At 41.4% G+C, this 12,794-nt stretch overlaps 1 protein-coding gene across 1 annotated transcript in view; it reads left to right on the top strand.

The window, feature by feature from the left end:
* The window catches only part of LOC310774659 (protein NLRC3-like), a 164,752-nt gene that overhangs the window by 150,039 nt on the left and 1,919 nt on the right, over positions 1-12,794 (top strand). Inside the window, exons 8-9 of the mRNA XM_083634765.1 lie at positions 9,647-9,820; positions 11,168-11,214. Of these exons, the coding sequence (XP_083490891.1) occupies positions 9,647-9,820; positions 11,168-11,214 (221 nt within the window). The remainder of the gene's footprint in view (positions 1-9,646; positions 9,821-11,167; positions 11,215-12,794) is intronic.

Here is a 12,794-nt window from a genome sequence, read left to right as displayed (position 1 = left end):
TGCTGTTTCAGTGCTGTGTTGTGAGCGGAAGCCGGATTAAAATGGTTCAAATAGGTCATTGGAGGTGAGGTGGGTTTTGATTTGAGAAGAGACAGAGAGGAAATTGCTCATACTGTCAGGGTTGAGTCCGGGTTTTTTCAGGATGGGGTGACAGAAGCCAGTTTGAGTGTTTGGGGGACTGAACTAGAGCTGAGGGAGGAGTTGATAATGTTTGTGATGAGTGGAGCGATATTGGGGACACAGGGGAAAACTGAGACAGGGGCTGAGTCGGGGGGGGGAGGAGTGCCAGATGGAGGGGTGGAGAGGGGGACAGCCTGGCATTCCGAAATGTCGGCACTCCGAAATACCAGCATTCCGACAAAATTGTCGCAATGGAGATCTGTCTCGCCATTGCGAAAGAACCCTAACCCTAACCCTAAACCTAACCTCCTGCAGACCCTAAACCTAACCTCTCCCACCCCCAACGCCTAACCTAACCTCCCCCAGAACCTAAACCTAAACCTAACCTCTCCCACCCATGTAGGCTAAATAACTCAAGATGCTATGTCGGAATGGCGGACCTAATATCTTTCGCAATGCGGAAACCTTTTTTGGAGATAAAAAGGGCCGCCCTCCGAAAGCATAGCAATGATCGGAATGCCGACACTTCGGAATGGCGAGAGGACCCCGGTGGAGAGAGCAAGGGAGGGGCCAGGTTGCTGTAGATGGTATTGATTTTTGTTTGGAAAAAATGTAGGAAAGAGTTGCACTTATCAACTGTGAAGGATGTGGAGGTATTGTCACTGGGTTTGAGAAGTTTGGAGCTGGAATGAATGAGGTGGGAGTAGGTGGACCAGGCTGTGTTGAGAGAGTCTTTCTATTGTTGAAGATAGTCCGTGTAGGCTTGGTGGTGCACTGTTAGACTGGTTTTCTTAGTCTTTCAAGTTGTCGTTTGCGGGTTTTCATTTGGTGGAGTTCAGGGGTGTACCAGGGAGCTGAGTGCGTAAATGAGACTGTTTTGGTTTTGATGGAGGCCAGATGATCGAGACAGGAGGAGAGTGTGTTGTTGTAATGGAGAACAGAGGGATTATCAGATGGCGGCAGAGAAGAGCCAGACATTGTACTGGCAAGAGAGGCTGAGAGATCTGAGATGGATTTGAGATTTCTGAAGGTTATTGTGCGTTTGTCTTGTTTGAGTGAAGTCTGGATATGTTCAGAGGCCTGTACTACAAAGTAAGATTTAGGTTGATCCTGATAAGTTTGGGTTTAAACCTGGTTTAGCCGTAATACAAAGCAAGTTAACTTCTTACCGACATATATTTCCATAGCAACTTATGCTTCACACTTAACCTGGTCCGCAGCAGGTTAAGTTGCAAGGATAAGATTAGACCTTAAATACACTGCCCACGAACCAATCGAATCAGCAGTTTGGAAAAATGGCCAACCCCTTTCTGGATGAGTTTCCCATCGAGGAAGGAGCACAAATTGTAATGTTGAATTAATCAAGGAGTAAAGCCTTGCACTTGTTGCAGGCTACATTTTAATTAAGCCCTACTTAACACGTTAAGTGCCATAGCCGAGATAATTCGTCTTACATAATCCAACGCTTGAGTGCCAGAGCCGAGTTTACTCGTCTTACATAAACATTTTTTTTTTTTGACGGTGGGACATCAATCAACAACTTTTACATCTTCGAGATCACTATTGGAGCAAGAGAATGTGTATAATCTATTTTACCGACCCACTAAGTGTTGACAGTGCTCCCCCAGACGACCCGAAATCAAAGAAAAAACTGCCGCGGGAGCAAGCCATTCAAGGAAATGGCGAGGCGATTTTACAGTAATCCATTTCAGACTTGTCTTGGCCGAGAGCGGCCGCGCGCAGGCAGCAGCACACAGAGAGCGGAGAGCGATTTGCAAAATAGATTATAGGTGAAACACACTTTGAAACACCTCAGAAAGGCCAGAATCAACATCTGCCCATCGCCCACGCATTCCCCGGCCCATCTTGACTCGCACAAGGAGCGTCCGCACGCAGGCAAGCAGGCACGCAGGCAGGCAGGCAGGCAGCAGCAACGCGCTTCTGACACGCCCGCTGTAAAGCCAGGAGGAAGGAGGAGAAGACACACGGAGGGAGGAGTTTGAATGAGAGGGGTGTTTCCTGTTGTTATGGAGGAAATTACTGTTCAAAACTATTGTTTAGAATGTCTGACGGTCTTACTGATGCCAAAAATGAATGGTTAAAGTGACTGTTTCACAAAAAGCCATTTATCTCTGAATAAATTTCCAGACGCTGAAACCATGCTGTACTCAACGGCTAATATCTACATAACTACTAACTCTGCAAACTAACTCTTTTAGACAGAGAAAGCACACATTCTATTAGTTATTTTTAGATGATTGGTGTTCATGAATTCTTAACAGAAAATAATCCTCGGCTGTTGTAAAATGAGCCAGAATCGTCAAAAACACCCCTGGCACAACTTACCTACAGGATTGAAAACATGACTGGCACTCAATGTGTTAAGTTACCACTTTGGAATATGTTTTTATATATTCATTTTTGTGCTCTCAAGTAGCCTAGATACGTTGTTTGACCCCGCTGATCGATTGCAGCTGAATAGTGAGTGGAGAAATATCACTAAACCGGCATAAAAAGGTTACATAAACGTCTCCAAAGCGCACGGTGCCGTGTGCGCAACGGAGCTGAGACTGACGTTGGATTGGAATTGAAATGGTGATACATGCTAGAATAGCCTACTACATCTAAGCAATTTAATATGGGATCACCTGCACACAGGCGATCCCATATTAAGATGATTCATATCTAGGCTACTCCTGCATTTTGCAGCTGCAACTGTGTTGCTTTTGGCCTGTATGATTTATTTATTTTATTTAACCTTTATTTATCCAGGTTAGCCTCATTGAGATTAAGAATCTCTTTTTCAAGAGGGACCTGGCCAAGAAAAGCAGCATACAATTACACAAGTTGCAGACGCCACAACAAACATCTCATAACATTACAAAACTACATGGTACACACACACATTCAGTGATTCATAAAGCAAGTAAAACTATGAAGAAAAAAAACAGTTGCAACTTTCACCGTCCTCCCTACCTTTAACCATCGTTTTAAAAACATTTAATGAGACCAGCTCCTGCAATTTCAGGTCCTTCTGGAGCTCATTCCATGCCGTCGGTGCCGTGATGTGATTGAACTTCATATTTCCAGCATCATTATATGAAATATGGAGATATGCGACTCTGCTGACAATAGCCTATATATGTGACCACAAAATAGGCAATTTTTTATAGGCTAAATGAAATCTATGCCCGCACGTACCGTGTCGATTCAGTTCAGAAGCATTATTTTATTTTATTATCATTCTTTTTTTTATTGATTAGCCTATAGGAATTATTCAATCTGTGCGACTAAACACATCATGAGATCATTATTATTCATTGAGCCTAAATGGTCTATACTGTACATACGGATTTTGGACTGAGATAGATTACACATTGCTTCCACAAAAGACATGCCGGTTTTATTGAGTTTATTGAGAGGGTGAATTGAGCTGCTGTAGATAGCCTACGTGGAGGTAGAAACCGCTCTTCAAAGAAATTACTGGTGTGGATAAAAGTGGTCACTTTAGACAGACTAATAATATCCAACGCAGATTTTTATTTGCGGATTCATTCAATGAGGAAATAGACGTGTCTGGCGCTTTGGTGGCGAAATCAAGCAAGCTGAATAACTTATGCATTTAGACAATCTGCAATTTTTTGCCAGCCCTCCTTTCGCCGCTTATTATGTGCAACAGTGTTGCCCTTTGTTTTTATTAGATCTTTAAAAACCTCATATTTCGTGAATATGAACGTTTGCTCCTCAAGCGAGAAATATAGGGCTCTGCTGCTGCTGCTGCCAGACGTGGCCGATGACGTGTTTGGCGTCTCCATGTTGTGATTGGTCAGACGTCGGAGAGAACGCCCTTTTTATGTGCACGAGCTCATGTGCACGGGCATTTTCATGTGCACGAGCTCTAGGCTCGATTAGAAAAACCTGGTTCCACTAAACGAGTGGCAAACGCGGTTCGTAGTACAAGTTAACTACAATCGAGCTGATCTGGTTTAGACAAACCAAATCAAGGGACAGATCCTGGATCTTCTTATAGAACATTCGTAGTATAGGGCCCAGGAGTTCACTGCATGTTTACAAACAGTATTTGATGATACAGTACAGTGTATCTCAGACCCAAATCTGAAAATAATGTTTTCGTGTTAGTAGTTCCTTGACTATCTGTATTGTTGATCAAGAGATAACAGTGAAACTGATCAAAATTCTTCTACAGTCTCTAATTGTGTTATCTTTGTGTAATGAAGTAATGTTTTGAAGTTTAACACTTGATACATTTTCTGGGGTCCCCCTTGCCCCACATTGAGAAGCACTGGTATTCACGAGTTTCCTGGTGAGACCGTGGGCGCTTCCATGACACCCTCCCTCCCTGTTTCCAGCTGCCGGTTGCCTGTTTCCGCCCAGGACCGTTCATAGCGAAAGAGACTGAAAATAATCATAATAATTGTTGTGACTTTGTACCTACCTATGTCTTGTAATGGAGCCCCCCAGCACAATAATTTAACATGTGCATAATTGTACAACGGAGTGACAATATCTTGAATCTTGAAAGAGAGAGACCGCTAAAGCTACGTTCAATGACCAAATAATAAGAGTTTCCGGTTTGGACGTTTAGCCTTCAAAAAAAAAGCGGCCGCTATGCAACCACATACTATTTTTAGCAATTTCGGCTAAAATAAGCCCGTACAGTATGTTAGTTAGTTAGTTATTTATTTTTCAAAGTGTCATACACCTTAAGGTGCCCAGCCCACATGGGCTTACAAGACACTAGTTTCAAAGCATACAGGAGCAAGAAAAAGAAAATGAAAGAACAGAATATGATACATCTCCAAACATGTCAGACAATGAAGGAAAAGATTATATCTCAAACATAAAGTACCATCCTACGCTGTTGGTAGGCATTTAACACAAACTGAGCAACCTGGAACACTTTTTCAGTAAACAAGTACTGAAGTCTACAATCATCAGACATAGAAAACAGATCAGGACCTTCATCAAAAGAAATTTTACAGAAAAGCCTATGTCTAAGATTGTGATATAACGGACAGTAGAACAGAAAGTGCATTTCATTTTCAACCTCTCCCAGATCACACAGGTGACATTTTCTGTCCTCCTCAGGAATTGAGTGGAAGCGCCCGGTTTCCAGAGCCAGAGGCAGGATACCACATCTCAGCTGGGCACAGACTGACCTCTGAGCTCTGCTCAGGTTAAGGGTGACATAGTGCTCTGGGTGATAAATGTGTTTAATCAGACTATACGTTCTCAATTTTGGTTTACACAGAACTTCTTCTGACCATTTCTGTTTATAATTTTCAAATAATATTGTTTTAATTTGACTAACAGAACAAGATAATTTATTTCTATATATATATTGAAGACCTGACATATCAAATATCTTTTCAAGCGCATTTGACCAAGAGTAATTATTTGAAAGATCCCAGAGAAAAATTTGTTTAGTAAGTCTGTTATCGGGCATATTAATAAATCTATTCCACAGTCGCACCATGTCACCCCTATGTCGCAGTTCACATGGCTCCCATCCCATGTCACCATATACTGCAAGTTTAGGGGCCATTTTATGCACACCCAGAAAACAGCGCATAGCTCTGTACTGAACTGTGTCACATTTTATTTGCTTACAGTAACCCCAAACCCCTGCACCATAATCTAAAATGGGACAAACACAAGAATTAAATAATTGAGTGTAGGTTTTATAACCAAGGTCTCTACATAATTTAACCTTATTAAGGATCGCTCCCAAAGCCCTACCTGCAGAGTCCGACAGAACTTTTACCCCTTCTTCAAAGGTAAGGTGGTCATCTAGTGTGAGTCCTAGGTATTTGTAATGCTCAGTGTAGAATAAAGGAGCGGAGCCAAAACAAAAAGCAAACTCAGAAAGTAAATGTCCCTTCTTCCTAAAATGCATAACCTGAGTTTTTTCCTTGTTGATCCTCAACCTCCATCTCCCACACCAATTACACACAACATTTAATAAACTTTGAAGATCATTTTCAGACTGGGCAAGGAGGACTATATCGTCTGCGTATAGAAGAGAGCCAACTGTAAGGTCACCCAATCTAACCCCAATAGCTGCTTGCTTAATTTCTAAAACAAGATCATTTATATAGACGGCAAACAGCGTGGGAGAGAGTACATCCCCCTGTTTGACACCAGATGGAGTTGGAAACCAGCCTGTTCTATACTGATTGACCTGCACACAGGCCACTGGGGTCCGATAAAGGGCTTTTAAGGCACTATAAAATTTACCATCTATACCGGATTTCAGTAACTTAAAACTGAGAAGATCATGGTTAATACAATCAAAGGCTTTTTGAAAATCAATAAAACAACTAAAAATAGGTCTCCCTTCTTGTATTCTAGCATTAACTATAGTAGATAAAGAGTATATATGATCAATACATGCCCTTTTCTTTCGGAAGCCATTTTGTTCATCAGCCAACAGACCAAATGTTTCCAAATAACAAGATAATCGCTCATTGAGAATACTGGAGTAAATTTTATAAACACAACTAAGGAGACTTATCCCCCTATAGTTCAAAGGAACTCTAGGATCATTATTTTTTGACTTAGGGATTGGTTTTATAATGGATTTACACCAGACTGAGGGGACAGAGCCATACTCAAAACAAATAGAAAAGAGATTACATAAAGTTTGAAATAAACAGGGTAGTTTCAATAATTCATTTGACAGGTTATCAACACCCATTGCTTTCCTCAGTTTTAGTCTACCAATTGCACTTTTGACTTCCCCTTCAGAAATGCAAACATTTAAATATTGATTAACAAAGTAAAAATCCTGTTTCATATTAGCCTCCATTGTATTTTTCAGATCAACTTTCTCTACAAGAAAACAATCATCCCATTCTACTGGGCAATCACTTCCAGAAAATAAAGAACTAAAATCGGTTTCCCATTTTTTAAAAACACAATCAGTGACAAAGACAGATGACCCATTTTCCAACAACACTTCCATTGGAATATTTTTTACTTTTTTGGGGCCCAGATTATTTATCAAATTCCAAAACAACTGGGGGTTATTAGTTTGCATATACTCTATTTTTAATGCTTGCCCCCTCTCATACTTTCTTTTGCAAGCCCGCATTCTTTTATCAAAAGTTTGTTGTCTGGCTTTGAAATCATTTTTTAACTGTGTTTTTTCCCTCATGTCTGTACACCTTAGGAAACTTTTTTCAGCCATCCTCATCTCCTTCCACAGTACTTTCAATTGTTCATTCCAGTAAGGTTTGGGTTTCCTTACAAATCCACTTTTCCTACTGAACTTTGGACTATTACAACCTTCAGACACATTACAAATATATTCACAAAATTCACCATACCATTTATCAATTTCTTTTTGGTAATGCACTTGAGAAAGCTTTTCTATAAGTTCAGTAAGAACAATTTGACACTCACTGGAGGAAAAGAGATGAGGAGGAATATTTCTAATTTTCTTCTGAAGATATTGTTTAGTTTGGTCATTATCTGACACCATATCAGCGACAGAGCCCCCACCTGCATGGAAAGTCAAAACCAACAAAGAGTGATCAGGTACTCTACATCGATCACCTAACAGGTTGAGACACCTGAAGCTCCCACTCTCAATTAGCTCATTTGGGCTGTGGATATTCAGCTCAATGCAATTATTTAAACAGTCGTGAGGAGTAATTAAATAATCCACAACTGCTCTCCCTTTTACTGATATTGAGGTAAAATGATCTTTTCCAGATATCCGTCCATTCAGGACACAATATTTGGAATCCTTCAGAAACTCCACCAGCATTTCACCTTGTTTATTTACAACATTATCCAGGCTGACTCTGGGTGGAACATCTATGTCAACATCACTAATACAGACCTCCAGATGCCCTATTCGACTATTCAGATCTCCACAGAGATAAACAGCATCAGCTTCTGACAAATTATAAACCTGGACCAGTAGCTGATTGTATAACCCATAGGAGTCAGCCCATACTGAACCTTCAGGGGGAAGATAACAGGAAAATATTATAAAACAGTACTCTGACACCAAGTGCTTAAATTGTAAACCAATATGAGTATGAGTGAATTGACAATCACATCATTTTTGTAAAATATTGCCGCTATGCAACCACACAACGTTACTATTTTTAGCCATTTCGGATAAAATAAGCCAAACGTTCCCACTCTTTGACAGCGGCGCGGACGTCCTTGCTAGTGAAAAAAATGTAAACAGGAAGTCGACAACCGGCAACCGCTGAGAAACATGGGAAACGTAGCTCCAGGAATAAGGTGAATAGAAGGATGGCTCAAGAGAGGTAGGATACATTAGAGAGATGGGGTTGAAGGGAGAGATGAAGGAGAAGAAAGAAATGTTCGTTATTCTAAAAGTTTGATGAATTGAAAATACTAAGTATGACTACATGAAGCTAAGAAAGGGTCATGAAAAAGGATTACAAAAGGCATTATTATTATGTGTGTAGCTCTTCATAGATCGAGCCTCTTCATTCTGCTCTCAAAGTGTACCAAATTGATGCATTTCAATTTAAAATGTCCCTTGGGGGACAGAGCCTTCGCCATTGTTGCCCCAACCCTCTGGAATTCCCTGCCCCTTAACATCCGAAACTCTGACACACTCACTTATTTCAAAAACCAACTCAAATCCCATCTTTTCAAGAAAGCCTACAATATCTAGTCTCTCCCCAGACTCAAATATTACGTTGAATCGCTGCGCTCCGCATACTACATAAATGAGTCTGTGCCAGTTCACAGCCACTGCTGGTTTTCGAAGGCGGGTTGAAATTGAATGAGTCGTTACTGATTGGGGAGGACTGAATACATCACTGGCATATGACTGGCCGAGTGAACGGTTCCCTCCCATAACCAGCCGGCTGAGGGAAAGTGTCCAGACCCAGAGAGAGCTCTGCAGCATGCAGTAACGTAGTGTATCAGCGTAAGAACTCTCATGGGTCTGGCGTCGAGACTAACAATATCTGACTTCTACCTCCACCATCCTTTTTCATTTTGTAACCCCATAATTGTTTTTGTTCTGTATCTGTGTACGTTTTATGTTATACTGTATGTTTATTTGTTTCATGTAACGTGTCTTTGAGTAATTAGAAAAGCACTATATAAGTCATGTATTATTATTATTTTTAAAAATAACTTGCATGCCCCCGAACTCAGCTGGAGGGTCCGAGCTCCCCATTTTATTTTGCCCCCCCCCCCACACACACACTTCTCAAACCAAAGTTACTCCCTTGTGTTGAACGCAATCACCATGACAGTTATTTAAAGTTATCAAGCATAATTTATTCTGAAATCAAGGAAAAACATAACTGAGATAATTATCAATATATTTTTATGACTCAACACTGCAAACTGAAGAAAATGCTTGTGTGTGTGTGTGTGTGTGTGTGTGTGTGTGTGTGTGTGTGTGTGTGTGTGTGTGTGTGTGTGTGTGTGTGTGTGTGTGTGTGTGTGTGTGTGTGTGTGTGTGTGTGTGCCTGCCTGCGTATGTGTGTTTGTCTTTGTGCAGGCTGTCAGGCTGTCTGCTCACAGAGGAAGGCTGTGCTTCTCTGGCCTCAGCTCTGAGCTCCAACCCCTCCCATCTGAGAGAGCTGGACCTGAGCTACAATCATCCAGGAGCCTCAGGGGGGAATCTCCTCTCTGCTGGACTCGAGGATCCACACTGGAGACTGGACTCTCTCAGGTATGGAGAGCTAACGGGCTAACGGGCTATCTAATTAATAATTCGTAATTAATTAGCGTAATTTAGCGTTGGCGCTTGTTTTGCCGCACGCAATGCAAATTGTGGGCGTGCACATTTGTCTTCCCCTGCTGTGCTATTACCTCTATGCCCGTTATAATTATCTAACCAGGCCACCAGGGACACAGATGGCATTCTCCTATGTCAACATGCGCGCAATTTCTTTGCGCTAAGAGCTTTGAAAAGCACCCCTGATCGCTTGAGCGCACCATTATTCTTCCTTTTGGATACGTCATTACGCACGGAGGTGCCACGCCAGGACATCAAATTCTGCTGCTAAAATTGGGTATTGGCAGATAATTCAGTGAGGCAATCAACTATAATTCACTGAGAAACTTTTATCACATTGCAAAGAGGGGTTAATGGCAAATTAATTGAGAAAACTTGGACGAAAACAGACGATCTGTCGACAAATCAGGTATAAAGGTATATGATGTGAACCACATCACATGTTGTGAGATAGGGATGATATATACAGTCAATGGAGATAGGCCTAGATCCAATTTATGCATGGGGAGAATTACAGCGTATATTGCATCCCTCGTGCAAACTGTATTACAGGGACTGCGAGATGGGAATCTGATTGGTTTGACTCATGTAATGCTTGACAAAGATCCTGTGTAGATCGAAACATTGCAAATAAAAAACCATTGATGGAGCCTCAGTGTGCGGACTTTATCTTTTTGTTATAGTTACCTTTTGTCCAGCACCTGTAAGTTTTTTGGATGTACGCATAATTGTCTTTTTCATTGACTGATGTAATGCCCAGGCATTGCCAGGGCACGCCAGTGAATAACTCTGGTGGGTGAGACCACCCAAATTCCGTTTACGCCGTGCACAAATGACTTGGCATGCCTCCAATTTGCACCTGCACCCGTTGTTGTCCTGAGTTACGCACCCCCACGAGTATTGCATCCCCACCATATTTTGGGGCTGTTTTAACTTAATCTAACTTAGGTCACGTCTACCCAAACAATTATATCATTTTCAGTTAGGTTTCTGTATAAATCATTACAATATGCTCCCGTGAGGTGGGGATGCATTTGGCAGTGGGGCTGCAAAACTCTACATAACACCTGGACACAAAAGCGGATAGCGCATGTATCAAGATAGGGCCCCATGTCTGCTAGAAGGCTGAGAGTCACACACATTTTCTCTGTCACACTGAGAAGATGAGAAATAATGTTTAATGGAGGACATGAGTGGAACTCCTTCATATTGAAGGATATTAATGTCCATGTTTCCATCATCAAAGAGAATCTGCTGGTCTGACTTTGTTTATTCCTCCAGGGTGGACCATGGTGGAGAGCAGTGGCTGAAACCAGGCCTGAGGAAATGTAAGTGTGTATTTAGTTTGATTCATGAAAACAAAGAAACATATTCAACTACTGAGATAAAAAGTCCATCTACACCACAGTCTGTGATGTCATTCATTCACATCCTACTGACTCAGGATGATGACATCATATGACTTTATCAAACTGCTGAGAAATTAATGATCAAACTGTCAATAAATCAACAAATAACCACATGGTCCTGTTTCACTTTCTGCTAACTCAGCAGTGTTGGGCACTGATTACTAAAAAAGTAATATATTACATATTACTCGTTACTATTTTCAAAAGTAATATTATTACTTTACTTATTACTCCATGCCAAAAGTAATTCGTTAGATACTCGTTATATTACTTTTCCGTTACATTCCACACAAATGGCAATAGGCCTTTTTCACTGCAGGGATTTTGTGTCTAAAAGGCAGGAGGTAACACAGGTGCACCAAGATGTTAATTAGGGCTTCCAACTTCCAGTCCATTTAGGTGTTCCAGTGCTGGAGCCCTAATTAGTTAGTTGGTTGCACCTGTGTATACTCTGTCTTCTAGACACAAATGGCCGTTGTGAAAAAGGCCCATGGCGTTTTTCTCATAAAAATGCAGACTTTGCGTGTGAATGTGTGAACTAGGTCTATTATGTGCCATTCCATTTAAACTAATCGCTTTGCCAGAGCACAGCTTCCTACAGAGATGCTTGATGAAGAGCACACCTGGCTCAAAGTGATGACTGACCAGATGCAATCAGCTTCTGTTTTATAGAATGCAGTATGCACTGCCAATGCAAACTCAATACGTATAGGCTACATCTTTGCTTAACAAGTTTGTGTCACAAATAACGTTAGCTCTGCAACATTAACATTAACCTGACAATAATAACAGCAATGTTTGATGTCCACCAGCTTGTGAGTTTTTACGTTATCTCTGTATTTGAACAGTTTTCCGGTTTCTGTTGTGCTGTCCTCTCGTCTCGTAACGTTAACGTTAGGAAGTTTGAGCTCGTGTTTTTCACAGTGGAAAGAGTGTTAGTAGCCTGTCCTGTACCCTATACTACGAAGCTATCTTAACAGACCCGCGATCTGTCACTTTGATCTGGTTTGACTGAACAGGATCAAAGCTATCTAGTTTAACGATACTACGACGCTGGTTTTCTACTCGATAACTGAAGCTGGCTTTATCTGGGATCTGCCTGTGCACGCGCACGTTTTTCGCTCGTGCACAGGCGCGCGTCCACGCGAAAGAGGTGCGCTAGCCAATCACATTATGAACAGCTGAGTTGATCCATTGTGTGTGTGTGTGGGTGCCTTTGTTAGGGCAGAGGTTCTCAAATGTTTTTCAGCCAAGGACCCCTTATAAGATAGAAAATATACCAGGGACCCCCTCATTCTGATTTGTGATTTTGGTTTTTGATTTGTGATTTTGATTCATTTAAATTTATAGCTTTGTCAGATTAGAATGTAATCCATGAACCATTTTAGATTTAAAGCAACAATATTTTCGTTGAACTATGAAGCTTTTGCACACAATCCCCCCCCCCCTGAAAACCTTTCGCGGACCCCCTGGCAAAGTGCCACGGACCCCTGGGGGTC

Source organism: Poromitra crassiceps (assembly GCF_964638095.1).
Source record: "Poromitra crassiceps genome assembly, chromosome: 4".
Taxonomy (NCBI): domain Eukaryota; kingdom Metazoa; phylum Chordata; class Actinopteri; order Beryciformes; family Melamphaidae; genus Poromitra; species Poromitra crassiceps.
Note: the sequence above shows the minus strand (reverse complement) of the source record. Positions and strands in the feature narration are given on the sequence as shown.